Source organism: Ruditapes philippinarum, unplaced genomic scaffold, assembly GCF_026571515.1.
Source record: "Ruditapes philippinarum isolate M1 unplaced genomic scaffold, ASM2657151v2 ctg502_1_1_1_1, whole genome shotgun sequence".
Classification (NCBI taxonomy): domain Eukaryota; kingdom Metazoa; phylum Mollusca; class Bivalvia; order Venerida; family Veneridae; genus Ruditapes; species Ruditapes philippinarum.
The window spans coordinates 330158-348986 of NW_026852806.1; the positions used below are offsets into that span (position 1 = coordinate 330158).

Genomic DNA, 18829 nt, shown 5'->3' on the forward strand with positions numbered 1-18829 from the left:
GATTACTTACATTTATACACGATAAAATAAGAAATTTCCTGAGAAAAAGCTTACAATCTACTTTTCTTTTTCAACTCAGACCTGCAAAACTTACCCTTTTGTTCTAGCTGGAAAGGGTGCAGGAGGGGGCACTCGTGGAAAAATCTCTGGTTCATGCGTACGTTTCACAACACTTCCGGTGGCCCCGAAACCGGAGCTATATTCACTAGATAGTACATTATTTCCAATATTTTTCTCTGCTTTATGCGCATTTGATGCAGATTTAATGTCAGTAAATGCAACAGTAGCAGTAAGACCAGTAATACATCCTTCTTCCTTTTCGTCACTATCTGATGAACTGTCTGGTTTTCTTTCTAATTTCACTTTTTGAATTTTTCCATATCTGAAAAATACAACAGAACCAAAATGAAATAATAAATTCCCTTCACATTTCTCATAATGAAGATATAATTATATATTATTGATACTCATCTAAATATAATATATTTTGAAACATGTCCATCAAATGTGTTCATGCCATTGGTTACTTATGTACTTGCAATGATGAACAAATCGTAATATTAAAATCAGCTTAAAAGGTATATAATCAAAACAATAAACAGTGGCCTACAAAAGTGTAATAAACTTAAATAATGTTTGTAAATATGAACAAAATGAACTTGAAGACCAATATACCACAGTTTGAGTCAAAGTTCCACTTTGTGTGTAACTAAAGAATCTAAAGCACTAATCGTGGCCCGCTAAATTTTGCAATCATAACAAGAATGGCAACTTAATTTTACATGCAATATAATGTTAAATTTAACTGCTTATAAATATAGCTTTTCTAAACGTGTTGAGAAAATTGATAGCAAATGCGTTATTTTCTCAATCTTATATGTTCGTACTGTATCCATGACAACCAGTTTATTTAAGAACAGGTTTGTGTAAAATAGAAATTCAGTCTTAAATTTGCTATGTCACTTGCATTCAGGAGGAATAATTTGAAAGAGACCCAGCATTTCAAGATCTTTTTGTGTTAAAAATGGATTTTTATAAAATGTAAGACCACAATGGGAATCCGTACAATATGTAGTATTCAAATTTTCTTTCAAACATTTCAATGTACACATTCATTCATTATCCAAGCCATTATGCCGAGCATTATACCTATTTCCTCAACGCACTGATTGTACTGTACGCCCATTATGAAGATATTATGATAGGGGGGATTTTTCATTTCTTTATCAAACCCAAACTGTATACATGCTAGATGTGACATTCATCTATCTGTCATTATCATTCTCGTTACACTGATATGAGCATGAATATTTAGTAGATATGTATACACAAGAAGAGTTGGCCATAAAATCCAATGTTTGTGAACAAGTTGGCAGATTGCCAACAAAGATAACATCCGTTTAAAACGTGTTTATTCGACTCGGGAAGAAGTTCAAGTATTTCGTATCGCTTTAGCAAATATTCAGGACAGCTATTTTATGAAACTGTCTGACGCAATGCAATGTATAATAAAGTTTAAACAGCCAGCGAACTGCCGGTTTAAGAAGGCGGATACGTGTCCTCGAAGGAAACTAAAAACACTCCAACTTGTTTCTTATCTCCGGATGTGAAAAAATGTGGTGTTTTAAATTAACAGATATGAAACTAACCTATTTTACAATCACATGACTAATTCAAACATATGTTACATTAATTTCGCCTTAAAAATGAAACAACTAATCAAATTTTATTTAGATTACAAAATGTGTGATTTTACACACTTTGAATTGTTAAAAATATCGAACGGAAGCACTTTTATAGAAAAAAAAAGAATCATTCTTGCAGAAAAAATAATTTCAAATTGTATAAAATTTATGGTTACGGTTTTAAGAAATTATAATGAACAAATACAATTTTTGTTTGATTGATACCATTTTATAATAAAAGCAAATTTTTGTTTTAACTGAAGAATAAGGTGATGACTTATACCAGCTGTTACAATAAATGACTGAACTGTTATGGTACACATCTGTTTCTTTTATAACAAAACATTGATCGGGGCAGTATCTGTTTTCTAACTTTTTTTCTCCATTGCTATATTAACTAGGGAAAGATTTGCTCTGGGGTTTTCTTGTTCTACCACAGAATGCTGATTCACTTCTTTTTTTTTCATTTTCTCCTTTCATTACACACAGAAAAGTTTTCTTTCCCTGAGTGATCTGGGGTTCTCAAGTGATGTTGCAGGAAGCTTTGTGTCTGATCAATAATAATGTCTGTCGTTTTTTTTTATTTCGCAACCAGTCCACACTGATTTCCTCAACTTTATAAAGCAGTATAATGATGACATTCTCTGGTCCGGAATCGTTCGAAAAACAGTGCCAGAATTTCAAAATTTTGCGAGAAAGTCTGCTCCTAAAGTCTCATAAGTTGCTGTGCGGGATTTATAAGTTCAATTTTAACTTTTTGAAAGATATTTTAGACCCATCCCTTGATGAAGTTATGTAAAAGATTGGCCTAATGTGCATAACAGTAATAAATAAACCAAAATGGTAACTGAATTTCAAGCTTAGTTTTGATTTCATTTCAGAATTTCAACTCCTTAATTTGTCAGAATTGATACAATGGTCTGAAAGCTAAAATCAAAATGTACATGTATGACATCTAGATTATTTCTACACTAGTTTCATTCATAAAATTCTTATAATTCTCTAGATTTCATTACCACCTTTTCAAAAATTACAGTAATTTTTGTTACTTAAAAATAGATTTTCAACTTATAATATTCCTTTTATATTAGTATAATTGTTTTATATGAATTTAAAAGCAATGACATTTAAGTTGCCAATATTAATCATAACGGCCAATCTTTTTGATCTGTCTGTAACAAATAAGTACTAATGGCACATCCTAACCAAAATCAATTAATACACAAACTTTTAAGATTTAAAATCTACCCAGTAACCAGCTGAATTCAATCTATATTTGTTGATGTGGCAAACTTTTCAAAACTTTGCGCCAAAAACTGTATTGAACCAAATACAAATATGTTAAGTGGATTTTATTTGCTTTTGTTCCCCCTCTATAGATCTGCACTCTTAATGTTTAAACATGGTTTTGAAGTAATTTAACACCGCAAGCAAGTAGTTCTAAATCTAATTCAATATCCCTATTGTCCTACAATGTAAGCCTTCAACAAAACATGGATTTACTTTACAAAAGCCTGAATGTATTTAGATTTTGTTCTGTTTATATCAACTATAACACATAGGATCAGCTTTTTATATTACTCTGGCGACCAGCCAACATTTCTGATCAATTTTCCATTTTTACAATCCTCTCCACCAAACATAAACAATCTAAAGTCTCTCTGTGCATACAGCAATTTATTATTAACTTGGCTACACTCCAAGTCCATAACCTTTTCAAAAGCGATAACACCAGACCCAAGGGCATACATTCAGCTTGAAATCTTTATCAAAGCTTTTCCCTAGCTAGTTTGTCAATATTTTAGGACTCATCCATTTTCTTTTGCAGTCCAAATTATGTCATTTCCTCCTTAACTGCAGCAAAAGTTTATGATATTTCTATTGCATATGAATCGTTACTATACAGGGACTTGGATAATGCAAAAAAATATTTAATTTTATGCTGGGAATAGAATGCATTTTGCAAAAATCATTTAAAACCAGACTTCCCTCTGCTTGTGCAGAAGTGGACTTACCCAATGACTCATTACAGCATGACTATGTTCAATGTATGCAAATATCCAGGCAAGTTGATAGCTGTTTCTGGTAGCCATCTTGAAATTCAAAATGTTGGCTTACACTTAACTATTGTATTGGACTAGAAAACTGGCTTAAACCTAGTTTTATTTGTTAATCGCAGTTATTAACAGATAACAAAACTATGACATCAAGTTTTGGATGTTAGAAAAGTGATGAATAAATTTGAAAATAATTATAAAACTGAAAACACTATGAATAACTTACAATGACCGCGGTATAAATATATTTTATATATTTAGCGAGAGGGCGAAAATATCTGATAGGCATAATGATTAGGTTGACTGACATTATAGTGCTGTTGCGATGGACATTACAGGGTTGAACTAACTTCATGTATCTTACTAGCAAAGACACAAATATATATCAAATATATACAATGAATGGAAATGTAGAATTCTTAAGAAAACAATTTGCGTTTTGCTTAATTCATAATCATAACGACTTTATTTGGCATTACTTTACTTATACATTAACAAAATATTGAAAACAGTACATTGCATTTCAAAACCTTTTCATCCAAAACATTAATATTTTAAACTTAAAACTCAATTAAATTTTCTAGTCTGCTAAGAAGAAAATCCTTTCTATAAGTTGTAGATGGTAAAGTTAAAGAGGAAAAAAAATTGTTAAATTTTGTTAAATTCAAAGCCATTTCCGTATCTCAAAACAAAACAAGAATATTCTAAAAGAAAGTTTTAAATGATATAATTATGTAATGTTTATTTGGATACTACAATAGACTGATAGGTGGACTGGTATTTTTTAACACGCTTATTCATCGCAAAATTAATTAAAGTTTCAGTGTGAGAAATAAAATGAGAAAGAAAAGATTCGCCCATTTTAAATATGAATCACTAAACTGGCTCATGGTGTTATTTTGACAGTGCTTCTATAAACGAAGTATAATTATAACCTTGAGTCTAAATTTTACGACACGATTATTTTGGAAACAATTATCTAATTTAGAGAAAACATCCTGCTGTATATGAATTGTTTTTTAATGTAGCTGAAATTCGAAAATGAAATCAAGGACAAGATGGCTGTAAAGTTCAAGATTAAAAGCTGCTAAACCAAACCGTCTCTCGGTTATTATAAATAAAGTCTTTTATCAAAAATCTAAATAAACAAGTCTAAACTGTATCTCCGTAACTGAAAACTTGATAGGGTTATTTTTTTGTACTAACTTAAATGTCGGCTAAATTTAAACCGTATTATTGACTTATAGAGCAAGCCATATCATGCGGTTGAGGCATGATCAATGTTGCTTTGCTAGTTACCAGGTCATGTGATCTCGATAATAATCAATATGTAAAAAGTACTGAATAAATAGACTTAGAGCTAGCTACTGTTTAAGTCTCCACTTTGCATTGATTTCTGTTGATTAGTTCGGTAGTTGTGGTCGATATTAATTCGATCAAATTTTGTTATACAAGGTGAACGACACATATTTCTTCACTGTGTTACGAGACTATTAATATCGTAAACAAGTACTGGACCGACATAAATCATGAGAACATCAATACTTTTAATTAAAATTTTACAAGGTTTCAAGCTATGTGCGCAATTTATATCTTTAAATACTTGAATAATATAAGAGGCTTCTCGGAAAAGCCATTAAGAAAATGGGAAGTACAAACTATCTGACTCGCCCTTGTATCATCAAATGTATAGCAATATTATAATGGTTAGCCAGAAAACTGAAGATGTCTCCAAGCTCTTGTCAAATTAGTTCTAAATGACTGCCGTGAACATCTATTAAAAATCCACAATTAGTTATATAAATATGGGAAAATTCACTCAGAATTTCCTACTAGTCTATTTATAAAGAAAGCTGATTTCTCTTGACAGCATAATTAATGCAACATGTTAAAGTACAATTTCTTAATAAACATCATAGGTCAGACTTATATTTTGCTGGCACTAATTATGTAAAAGAGTAGTAAAATTATAAAGAAAAATGGTATATTATTTAGTGTTGTCCCGATTGTCTCTGAAAATCGATAACTAATCGGACCACCCCAAAATCGGCGACAATCGATAGTCCTTTTTAAAAATCGATTATTTCACATGCGGTCAAATAGAAATTTCCCATCCGAATCTCTTTAATTTCAGACATCCTAAAGTCATTTTTGTATTCAAAACCTATTTTGGATGGTTTAATATACTACTTTGTGTTGTTTGTTTTGAATTCAAAGAGCAAATCATACTATTTATTCTCAAAATGTGGTCACTACTGTATAAAAAAAATACATACAAGGATTGGTACATTAAAAAGAAAAAAGGGCCATAATAAGTGCGAAACTCGATTATACTATCGGCAGACAATCGATTGTGGTGGTCTGATTATCGATAGTGAATCTTGCGTCCGATACCCAACACTAATATTATTAATAACATATATATTGCATTTACAGGATTTTTTTACAACTTATAAGTAAAGTAATGCAAATACACTTGTATAAATATTATAGTTTCTTTCCATATTGTTTTGTTTTCCGGCCATGTATGAATATAACATCCTTAAAAATATATGTGGATGCTTTATAAAACAAGGGGAAATCCCTACTATATTAATTCTTAAGTTAACCCTTTGTCTTGCTTTGAATTTGGAACAGTCAATTTAAAGTTAAAGGGATTTCTATATCAAAATAATGAAAAATCAAAACAAAATACAACAGTCTGCATGGTCACAATGCACTTATATATGTAGGCCAACCTGGCTCTATACTGGTGGCAAAGGGAAATCAGTTTTAGTTGGTTAAGGCATAAAATATACCCTCTGGGCAAAATGCATTAAACATTAAAAGCTGCTATCAACTTTCATATATAACAATCCCGCTAAAACCTGTATACAAATGCTGTCAAATTTATGGAAAGCCAAAATTGCCCACAGCAACATAACTATGGAAAGTCAGTGACAATTAGTTTCATTAATTTATGATTTCATCAATTATAAATTATCATGCCTGCATATCTAGTATACTCAATTAATAAAACATTCTTGTAATTCTAAATGCGCATTTTAGTTTTCCTGCTTTCCCAATCTATTTTTTTCCCTCAATTTTTTCATCATTGCCAATGTACAACAGAACTTGAGGTTTAGTTTTTCCACAGAACTTAGGTATTCATGTTATGGCAAAGATGTTACTTACAATTGTTCAACCAGTTATGACTGCAAAATGGTAGTAAGTTATATGAAATAAAGAAGGACCTTCAACAGTTTTGCAGTAAATCCTTGATATAAAGCATTTAAAATGTTTAAAACATTAATTGCCAGTCTTAATAGATGACACCAGTTTATAACCATGCCTGTCTATTGGACAATACTCCAAAGTCTGAATCTTGCAGTTTCTGAAATTCCCCATAACAATGTCAAATTCCAAATTCAAGGAGCACATTTTTTTTTCAGTCCAATGCATAAATTTGGAGGGGCAAAAACATTTATAACAACTTTAATAATAGAATGCTGGGCAATGCTAAAATCTATGTCAAAATGATTGCAGTAACGTCATGTCTGCAAAAATATCCGACAATAATGGTGAACCAAACGATGAATTACGATAGTCACAAAAATGTCATAGGAATGGATTTGATAGGCCACAGGGACTTGACCAATTTGTTACATATATATTCAGACAGACATGTTAGTTCTTCAGATTCGTTTTTGTACTCGGCTTCAAGTGTTATGCTTCATTCTTGAATGAAATATCTTTGAAGATAATCAAATTATCTGCACTTTCAGGAAATGGATGGCAACAATGAAGGAAAACTACCATTTTGCCAAAGCAAATTTCATCCATTACCTTGCAATCTTACTTTGCGTAAATGGCTTTAAAATTTGAAACTGTCCTTTGTTTTAATATTAAAATGCTATAGTTTGCAACCTTGCACATCATGCACAGATGTGCAGACTTGCCTGCAAGCTCTTCTGTGATGACACAGGAAAGTTTAGGAATTGGTATTTAGTGGGTAATTCATGAAAAACCTGACATTTTTTTTAAAGATTAAAAAAACAGCAACAACTAAGAACTGATGTCTCTTATAAAAAGCTTTCACTAGGCCCACTTTCACTTACTGTGGTCATACAATGTCATAATTTGATACATTATATTATTGTATGGTTTGTACCAGTCCTGCTAATATCACTTTTGTCCATTCTAATAATGTCACTGTGTATCCATCACATTACATGTACAAGTACTGTACTACTAAGCAAAAGGCAACAAATAAAAGACTAGTTCATGTTCACTTAGTAAAAACATAAAATGATGTCTTCTTAAATGTAATTTTTCAAGGGAGATTTTAAACAAGATTTACTTTGCCATACATGTGATGAATTATTTATAATCTATAATTGAACCGAAAATGACTAAAACACCAGTGCTAGCATGGTAAGCTAAAGACACTTGCAACTTAATACCGAGTACACCAAATTTTCCCATGAAAATTCATTAGAAAGATGATTTTAAGAAGCTCTTGAAATCAAGATTATTTATGTATTCCCAATGGCAAATATCCTCGTAGAATACTAAGATTCTTCAAATATCATACAGATCTTGTAAAATTAACTTCTGTCATCATTCTTTGAAAAAGAAATGTGCATGAAAGGAATGTGTGACTCCTTAAGATGTTCTATCAAATCTTAATAAACTATTTGCAATGGTATCAGACAAGAATTTGCAATAAAAAATAATATATATTGGAATTATTTTCCATTAAACTAGTTAGAATAGACAGTTGAGCAGTGATTTTTTTATTTATATAACAGACTCCGAAACAGGGCCTCTTCCCAATTGAAATTTTCTTTAAAATCATGCAGTTTTCCCAAAAATCTGAACTTAAATCTGCTTTTTTCTTCCCAAATTAGCAATTTTAGCGATAATTTTTCCCAAAATCATGAGGCTAAGGCCTCTTCCCAATTAAGCGAGAAAAATCACTGTTGAGCAGAACTGGGGTACATATCTATGATTAAGTATGTATATGAAGTCCATTGAACCTTCAACATGCTAATCATAAAGTGGACAAACTTTCATCATTTTTTGGGAAAATTTCAAGATATGAAGTGGCCGAATATTTTAGTAAACAGTGATGGGACCAAAGTGAGGCTCTTGTCACACCATTAGTCTGTTGTTGCCAGCAAGGTAGTCGGAACAATGTGGGAACTTGGACCACTGGAGCAGTCCATAAGATTTTGTCTTGGTCCTTGTAAGAACTCTCATAATATTAGATTGTAAATCCAGTTGGTCATAAAAACTAATGACATAAATGCTTATTATTATATATATGCATGAAATGGGGATAAATGTGAAGCAAAGATTAAGTCTTTGTGTTTTATATTTGGAAGCGGTTGGGGGCCTCATGTTGGAATTTGTTTTTACTTATTTTATAGTTTCCATCTAACTAATAAGTAATATTCATACTGTGGTTGCACATATTAGCAAAGCCAAAAAATTTAGATATTTAGGAAATAGTTAACTGTTACCAGTACAATTAATTTTAATATAGCATAGCACTAATTTACAAAAAAATTTCCTTTTTATCATGTGAGGAATTTTAACAATATCTATAAATTAATTTTGACAAAACTCAGTATTTATATATCATAGTTTATATTATAGCCATGTGTGCACAAAGGTGCAAGCTTTTTACTGGCTGGTGGCATTAATCATGATTATAAATTTTTACAATATTACTGTAAATTTGTCTAGATTTATAAAGCACCTCATTTAAAATGCTAAATATAGTATTAGAGTAAGAACTTCAGCACATCCCTACATTATTACAACAGTAAGAGAATTCATGTTTGTATTTCATTTCAGTCTTTTCAAAACTTGGCAAAAATATTAATTTAGCATTTTAATCAAATTGATAAAAAATATATGCAATATGGTTCTAATTCTACCCTAGACTATAGTTATCAAGTAAATCTGTACAAACATTGGACAAGCCCATATGATTACTTTAATAGGAAATAAACCTTTGACAGCGCATTAAAGCATTAAATTAATACTTAACTTTTTTCATCATGAAAAATTAAGCAGGGATTTACCCAAAAGATTAACAGCTCTGCAAGATTATGCATGTTAGGAAGGATTAAAATTTTACTTTTTCTTGATCTTAAACAGAAAGTTAGACTAAAAGATATCAATTGTACATGTATATGGTACCTCCCCCATATTTATTTGTCACATGATACAACAATTATTTCTAGCCAAGAAAGTTGGTTAATTTAATTCTGGAAAGTTTGATGCACAATTCAAATACAGAGTTGTTCACTCAAAATAACTTGGTCATCAATATTCAATATATAGTACTTTTGTATCTATTGTAAATGCAGAAATAAATAAAAGTAAAATAAAAAGTGGTGACATTATTTTAATTTATTTAATTTTCAGGTGGTGAAATTTTCTTTTAATTTCATGTTAAAGTAGAGATGTGCAAATATTCCTAAATTATAAAAATTTGTGCAAATTATGTTAATTGCAATTCATAATTTATGTTCACATAAAAATATTAGATCTAAAACATTATTTTTTGTATTTTTTTCTGAAACATTCAAATTTTTCCAAATTATGACACTTATTTGCATCCATACTTTTTAATTGGAACTACTTTTAATCCAATTATAATAGCAACAACACAGTAATTAAGAATGCTTAAACATGTGCTATTTTTCAATTTCTTCTTTGACAAAAATTCGGAATTCTTGTTAAACAATATGAACAGCAACATAAATAAGGGTATAGAGTGTCCGGCGAGAGGTTACAATTGAAATTTTTCCACAACAATGAGTGGTGAATAACAACAACAAAATTTCTGTTGACGCAACACATCAATTATTATCATTAATTTGCTATCTTTTACATATTTCTATTAAGCATTCGCAAATTCAATGTGTGTTCTGTCGACGAGCTAAAATAACTCAAAACGCGATAATAATACTTCCATTGCGCGACGAGCATGACCCTTCTTCAAAATTGTTATTAGAGACACGTTCTGTAAAATATTTCGTTACTCACCTCTTGAAATATTCCGCTATTTCATTTTCTGTAATCGTTTCGGGTAAATTCCCAACGAGAAGATACCTTGTTTCGCGTACCATTTCCCTAGAATTCTACATCCCTATTGTAAACTTCAAACACGCCGACATTTTTCGTTTAAAATAGCACATTGCATTACACATTACAACTTCGCTGTAGTCCCGATAAAAAATTTCGTACTAAACCGCGTGACGTCATTGTCACGTGACAGCTTAATATACAGCATATGCCATGTGATTGTGTAGAAGGAAGGGGTCAGCTCAACGTTAACATTCTTATGAATGGGATCGACATTATTTCGAGTTTTGATTTGTCTTAGTAAGGGTTTTCAGTAAGAATTGAAATATTTATTTTCATTTAAAAGTTTATATATTAGATAAAGGACCTGTACAAGTATTTATCGAAGATAAGTTATTTGTCTGAGCGTTTAAAATGAATAGTTTAATGTGCAGCATCTACCCTATATTTATAAATATGAATAAAGTTTTTGGTTATGTCAATTTAAAATGTTTTTGCTTTAAATTCTACACTTACAACGGTAGCATATAATTTATTTATAATGCATTTGCATCCTTCTAAACAGCCGACATGGAGTCTTATTTAAATTTTGATTGCTTTTAATATTATATTAGTTTATTCATTAATGAGTTGATCTATGGAACATTTTCTTATATTTGCAACAAAAAAAAAAAAAAAAAAGGAAACGCATTTTTTTCTCTTGTTCAATGTTGTTGTTTTACTTTTGAAATGAATTTAGCAGTGTAAAAGAATCATAAAATGAATTCCTAGGATGTCATTGAAAATGTCAATATCAACCTAATTAGGTATTAGGCTTTTTTATTTGAACATACGAAATTTAGTGACAGAATTTTGTTATACAGCCAATGAATTGTCTTCGGTATGTGTGAGTGTTACTGTTTTGTAATAATGAGAAAAGGTCTTGTCCTTTTAAAAGCTTGAAAGTATTCAAATTGATACGCTTCAAGAAAATTTATAAAAAAACATATATTTGTTATTAATTGAATTGGATTTTAAAATCAGAAAACTAAAATAAAAAATTCTCAACATTTTCAAGAATGCTTCTAATTTCTCATTGAACGTATAAGCGAGGCAACTATAATATTTGCAAGTCCAGTAGTCAGACAGCCGAGTTATCCGCTTCTAGGGGTTATTGATTTTCAATAAGTTTGACAGCTCCCCGCGGTAGCCTCACAAATAATTCTTTCTACGGAAGCGCTGGCGCGTTACAATTGATTCACGGAAAGATATTAGTTTGCCGCGGGCAAAATAAGTTTTATTGTTCGCTGTGTGTAATTAAGCTTGTGCATTGAACCACCCTCGGTTAAATGTGTATAGAACGTGTTTTAGGTTAACAAAAAACTTGGAGCGTTGCCAGAACCTGCTTGATAAGAAGTGCAGACATGTATTTGTCCTATATATGTGTGTACAGTCACGCGGAGAAATTTGCTGAAATTCAAAGCAAATACACGTATAATTTTCTAGATACACGTAAACGCATTATTGAAAGAGTAATTTCCATTTTGATAGTGCGCAATTGAAGGATTTTTCATTACAAACCAAGAAAAAATACAGGTAAAAAAGAAAAGGCTTCCAAAATATATAAACACAATTTTATTTTAGGAATTTACTATATTATATATTCTATAACATTAACTCCGAAAGAAATGTATCCAAGTGCAAGGCGTTGCCCAAAATACAGTAATTTCACTATAGTTATGACGTCACTTAGTGCATTACATCCTTTCGGGTTTTTATTTCCCCAAAATGGCCATTTTTCAAGTTATTTGACTTGTATAATTCCACTATCAACAGCAATATTTCGAGTTTCTGTGACAATTATCCTCTGTTAACCGAAAATACTTTGTCAATTATCACTCAATTTTTTTTTCGAGTGTCTAGACAAAGAACAAAGGATTTGTACTGATAAATCCGTCGCAGCTCATTTCTTTTCTATTTTCAAGCGTTTTTCAAGAGTATAGATTCTCGGCAACTTTATATAAGATGTAGCTTAAATTCTATTTAGTAAGAAATGAAGAAAATCTCCCATTTTTACGATAACTTATAACAATTTTGACAACTAACACATCGCCATTGTTAGTCAATCCCGATCATGAAATGACGCATAACAACCTTGAGTGAGGTACTATGGGATTGAAAAATCACGCGGCTGGTGCATGTAGCTCTACTTCGGTAATTTCCGACATCAAATATTGGAACGGAAATTAACGAAACGCCTCTCGTCACTATCCGTGAAAAGCAGACAACGATAACTTCCTTTTGTGGTATACACTTCATAGAATTGTAATGTATAAACGTTATATATTTTGAGAAATTCAAACACCTAAAATGAGAAACGAAAACTTTACTTATTTCATGAACGTTGCATTCATTATTCGTTATTTAAATAAGTTCAGTTGTATTTGAAACAAGAAGAAACAATAACAAGTAATATGAGCAAAGTAGTTAGTATCTTTTTTTATTGCGAACACTGTAATAAGATTTGTCCCTGACGAGTTCTGTCCCTTGGAAAGTACGAATATTAAATTTTGTCAAATATTTGAAAGACTATAGTTTTGTGTAAAACATATGTGACAGTTGAATAATATAGATCTTCAATTAAGACCTTCAGGCACTCATAATCGTCTTGATTTTTTTTCCAGAGAAGGGTTCTCTTGACTGCCCTCTTAGGAAATCGATCATTTGAACACTCACCATGACTATTTTTGTATTATTTAATGAAAATTCTATTCTGAAGGAATGTGACTCTCTATTTAAAAGTTTAGAATTCATGAAATTGCAGCATTGAAAAAGGTCTAAATTGAAATATGAACGAAATCATTTAGTTGCTTAGGGTTAATTTTAATGAAACATGCCAATGAATGACCACATGAGCTAGATCTCATGATGACAACAAAATCCAAATAAATTGTGTATTTGACAATCCCAGTATATATATTATATTATAGACGTTGAAATATGCTTTTATTTTTCAAAACTGCTTTAATTAAGATTTATCATGATAAGTATATGTTCTGGGATTGACAAATATGTATACATTTTTTTTTTTTGGTTTTTAAGGCGTTTGGAGCTCCACACCCCAAGTGTCAGTGATGATGACAACTTAATGTTCACAGTGTGTAACGTTATAACTTTTACCTTGATCTTACATGGGTGATGGCTGACAACTATTCATTCATATTTTTGATAGTGTTTTGGTCATGTAGACCTGTTAAGGTCTTATAACAACTTTAATGGTGCCTTCAACATTAAGTTTAGACCATGCCACGGTCATTTTTAGACATTGAGAACAGAGCTAGCCTTGGTTATTTTTAACGTTGAGAATTGTCCTATTAATTTTGTTGAAGATAGAAGTCGCTAAGATGATTATTTTTAAACGATATTTTAACTTTGAAATCGCCTGTTTATAGTAGAGAAAATTCTGGAAAGGGGACACCCATCGATAGCATGAATACAAAACTTTAAAGGTAAAAAATATAGACCCGGTTCATGAGAACTGTATGGTGCAACATCTCTTACGCCCCCTTGCACCGGTTTAAGCAGTTACTAAATGCTTTAAGGTACTTCAAATGTTATCATCTGTCCAAGATGTGTTGGAATCAATGATCCTGAAGCACAACAATATAAAAAAATTCACTAAGATGAATTCCGGGGCAACGTTTCACTTGCTGCCATACGGCACTTAACACCTGCTGGTTAAGGGCAATGATTATACGAAGTGAAAATTGCAGACTCGGTGTCATTTAGATTGTTGCAGAGTATCTTCATTTTTTTTACTTTCTTCTTATAATGTACTGGTCTCATTCTGGATAACTGTTGAACAAACAAAGAATGTAACGATAACACGTTTTATCAATTCCGATTTTTTGAATGCAAATGCATTCGACTGAACTTTTGGACAACATTCTGACCAAATTTCCCGCCAAAAGTAAATACAAGCACGCGCTTTTTAGCGTTACATCAGAAGCACACGCAGACACAAAACGTTTTCACAAGGCCGATACTGGACTGCAAGTCAATTACTCAGGTGATAAACATGTAACATGTCCTAAAACCATTATTCTAACGTTATAAAAACTACGTTTGCTCTTTCTAAAGAAGGAAAATTCGACGCTGAGACTAATGTACCCTAAAATCTTAAATTAACACATATTTTATCAAAGATTTAGATAAAGAAAGATATATCAACTTACACTATTTTTTTCACTTTTAGCTCCTCTTTTTTTTTTTTTGAGAAAGAAAAAATCAAAGCCATTGCTAGTCATGTTGTTGTTGAATTATCTTACCGTTGCTGTTGACGTTACAGTAGCCGTTGCCGTCCGTAGACAGTAATGTTGGTCATAATTTTTGCTTTTTCTAAAATAATTTCCTTCACAACGACCCTTTTGACAAGAACTTTCAGATGACCAGACTGAACTTGACTTTCACTTATAAAAGACATTGACCTTCAAGGTCAAATATTTGAGTTTTGTTTGGTTTTAGGTATAATTGGCTATTAAACTGCCATTTATGAATAAAATGTGTTCATACTTGGACATAACAATCCTTTGGAAAAGATCCTTTAGTTTTTTTATTGGCTATAACTTTTAGTAATAAATGTATTGTCTTCATACTTGGTCACAACAGTCCTTGGGACAAGACATTAGAATTAATAAAACATGACATCGTGCTAACTGCAAATGTCAAATAAGTTAATTTAGCAACATTTGACCATAAATTTGTTATTAATTTGAATTATACTTGGACAAGAGAACATTTATTACAAAACTGAAATGTTTAGACATTTAAATATGACCTTCACACATTAACACTGACTGTCAAGGTCAAATATTGACTTAGCTTAGACTGTTATAACTTTTCTATTTATTTATGAATGTGTATTTACTTGGACAAAAGAACACATATATGACGAAACCAACATGTTGAATTATTTTGATATGACCCTGACTTTACTTGACCATCAAGGTCAACTGTTGAATCTAACTTAAATTGTCATATCTTATTTATTTACAAATTATATTTATACTTGGACAGAAGAACACATATAACAAAACTGGCATGTTGAATTATTCTAAAATGACCTTGGATCTACCATTAATGTCAAGGTCACACTATTGATTTTTTAGATTGTCATACTATTGTAATTAATTAATTGATTTGATTCATTCTTTAACAAAAGAACACACATGTTAAAACTGACATGATAATTAATTCAAATGTGACCTTGACCTTAAAGGTCAAATATGAAATTTGAATTATATTTTGTTTGAGACAGTGATGTTTAGATTCCTAGAGGTATCTAGAATATTTTTTCTCCAATGTGTTTGACTTTAGAAATAAGAAAAAGTCGAGCATGGCCCCTGCTTGGATTTGCTGCTTGTATTCTTTTTGAAACAAATGTATGAGAAAATAACTGTGCCCCTGAATGAACTAGAACTATCGCTGAATGCGATTAATACCCCCACCAATGTCCTTGACAGAAGACCACTTGGAAAGGTGGCTAAGGGAATAACTTATGTGGCACAAATACATAAAAAGAAATTATCTCTGGTGAAAAAAAGACTAATTGTACAGGTAATAGTATAAATATATATTATCAAATCATGTTCGAAACAGTTACAAATAACCTTTCATTTTCCCAATGTATTAAACATTTTATTTATAAGTCAATTTTTGACCTTCAAGTGTGGCCTTGACCTTAATCTGGCACAAGGGTAAGATGGGTTTTGCACATCACCCAGTTTGGTTGAACATTTGAGTAAAGTTTGAAGAAAATCCTTCCATTAGTATAGAATTTATAGAGTAGACACAATATATTATCTAGTATTGGTTGTATGTAAATTTGAAGACTTAAAAAGGGGCATAACTTTGTCAAAAAGCAATACAGAGTAATGAAACTTTACCTGCATATCTTATTTGCCACACCTCATTTATCTTTTAAGTTTCAAGCAAATGCCTGCGCTAGTTTCAGAATTATTCAAGTACATGTTAAAATTTAAGAACATTTTCTAAGTCAATTTTTGACTTTCAAGTGTGACCTTGACCTTAAGCCAGCACAAAGGTGACATGGATTCTGCACATAACCTTGTTGAGGTGAAAATTTGAGTAAAGTTTGAAGAAAATTCTTCCATTAGTATAGGATTTATAGAGCGGACACAACATACCCGGTATTGTCTAATATTTGATTGTATGTAAATTTGAAGACTTAAAAAGGGGCATAACTTTGGTAAAATGCAATACAGAGTTATGAAACTTGAACGAACAGCATATCGGAATTGTGACCCTTCAAAAATATTTTAAGTTTCAAGCAAATACCTTTTCTAGATTTAGAAATATTCAAATAAATGTTAAAATTTAAGAATATTTTCTAAGTCAATTTTTGACCTTAAAGTGTGACCTTGACCTTAAGCCAGCAAAAGAGTGACATAAGTTCTGCACATCCCCTGGTTGAGATGAAGATTTGAGCCAAGATTGAAGAAAATCTTTCAATTAGTGTAGGACTTACAGGGCGGACATGACATACTGTGTAATATTAGATTGTTTGATATTTGACCTTCAATTGTGACCTTGACCTTGAGCTGACACATGGGCAACATGGATTCTGCACATCCCCTTGTTGAGGTGAATATTTGAGCCAAGTTTGAAGAAAATCTTTCAATTAGTGTAGGACTTACAGAGCGGACACAACATACTGTGTAATATTTGATTGTTTGATATTTGACCTTCAATTGTGACCTTGACCTTGAGCTGGCACATGGGCAACATGGGTTCTGCACATCCCCTTGTTGAGGTGAACATTTGAGCCAAGTTTGAAGAAAATCTTTCAAGTAGTGTAGGACTTACAGAGCGGACACGACATACTGTGTAATATTTGATTGTTTGATATTTGACCTTCAATTGTGACCTTGACCTTGAGCTGACACATGGGCAACATGGGTTCTGCACATCCCCTGGTTGAGGTGAACATTTGAGCCAAGTTTGAAGAAAATCTTTCAAGTAGTGTAGGACTTACAGAGCGGACAATGCATACTGTCTAATATTTGATTGTTTGATATTTGACCTTCAACTGTGACCTTGACCTTGAGCTGACACATGGGCAACATGGATTTTGCACATTCCCTTGTTGAGGTTAACATTTGAGCCAAGTTTGAAGAAAATCTTTCAATTGGTATAGTATTTATAGAGCGGACACGAAAATGGAGACGGACGGACGGACCGACCGACCGACCGACGCGACAAAGCGAATCCATTATAGCCCCCCCCACATTTTGTGGTGGGGGTATAATAACTATGAGATACACCTGTGGATTCTTGAATATTTATATGAATTAATATAAGTTTATGAAATAGAGAACAGTTTCTTTTACTGGTGTACAAAGTTTCATTACATGAAATGATAGTTAACAAATACCAGTATTTAGTCACTTTTATTTGTCAATGGTAAGATGACAGTTTTAACTCTGGCTTGTCCATGCTATTAAAAAAGAAATTATTCATTGCAGTATTGCTAAGGGTCACATCTGTATGTTTTCCATATTTTCAGCACTAGTATCAATACAGTAAGACAAATGACTCTCAATTATCAAACATCATTTTCTTATGAACATCACATCAAAGCTACATTACCTTAATTGTTGTTTTAGACTGGCTAGTAAATGTTTGATGTGATCAGTAGTATGTTCAAGTAGATGTCTTTTGTTGTTTTTTATATGCATCACCTATGGATCTCTTTAGCACATATGTGTTACATGACAATAAATTCTAGTTATTGAAACAATCTATCATCTATCATGGAGTCAGTTTTCAACATGGTCAAACTTTAATATTACAAAATTTTAAACACCTCTTGCTAAAGGCATCTTATAGCATATTATGCCTCAGAAATAAAACCATGGTTTTGCTCTTTAGAAGGAATAAACGTGTGCTCAATGATGCTTTGATAACTGATTAAAACATCAGATACACTGTACTTATCATCGGAAGTAA

At 31.6% G+C, this 18829-nt stretch overlaps 1 protein-coding gene across 2 annotated transcripts in view; it reads right to left on the reverse strand.

Moving 5' to 3' along the window:
- Positions 1-11023, reverse strand: part of LOC132724837 (msx2-interacting protein-like) — a 64676-nt gene extending 53653 nt beyond the window's left edge. For both annotated transcript variants that reach the window (XM_060709801.1, XM_060709792.1), the window contains exons 1-2: positions 10784-11023; positions 95-382 (exon numbers count right to left, since the gene is read on the reverse strand). In XM_060709801.1, coding sequence (XP_060565784.1) covers positions 95-382; positions 10784-10866 — 371 coding nt within the window. In that variant the 5' untranslated portion in view covers positions 10867-11023. The remainder of the gene's footprint in view (positions 1-94; positions 383-10783) is intronic.
- Positions 11024-18829: the final 7806 nt, after the last annotated feature.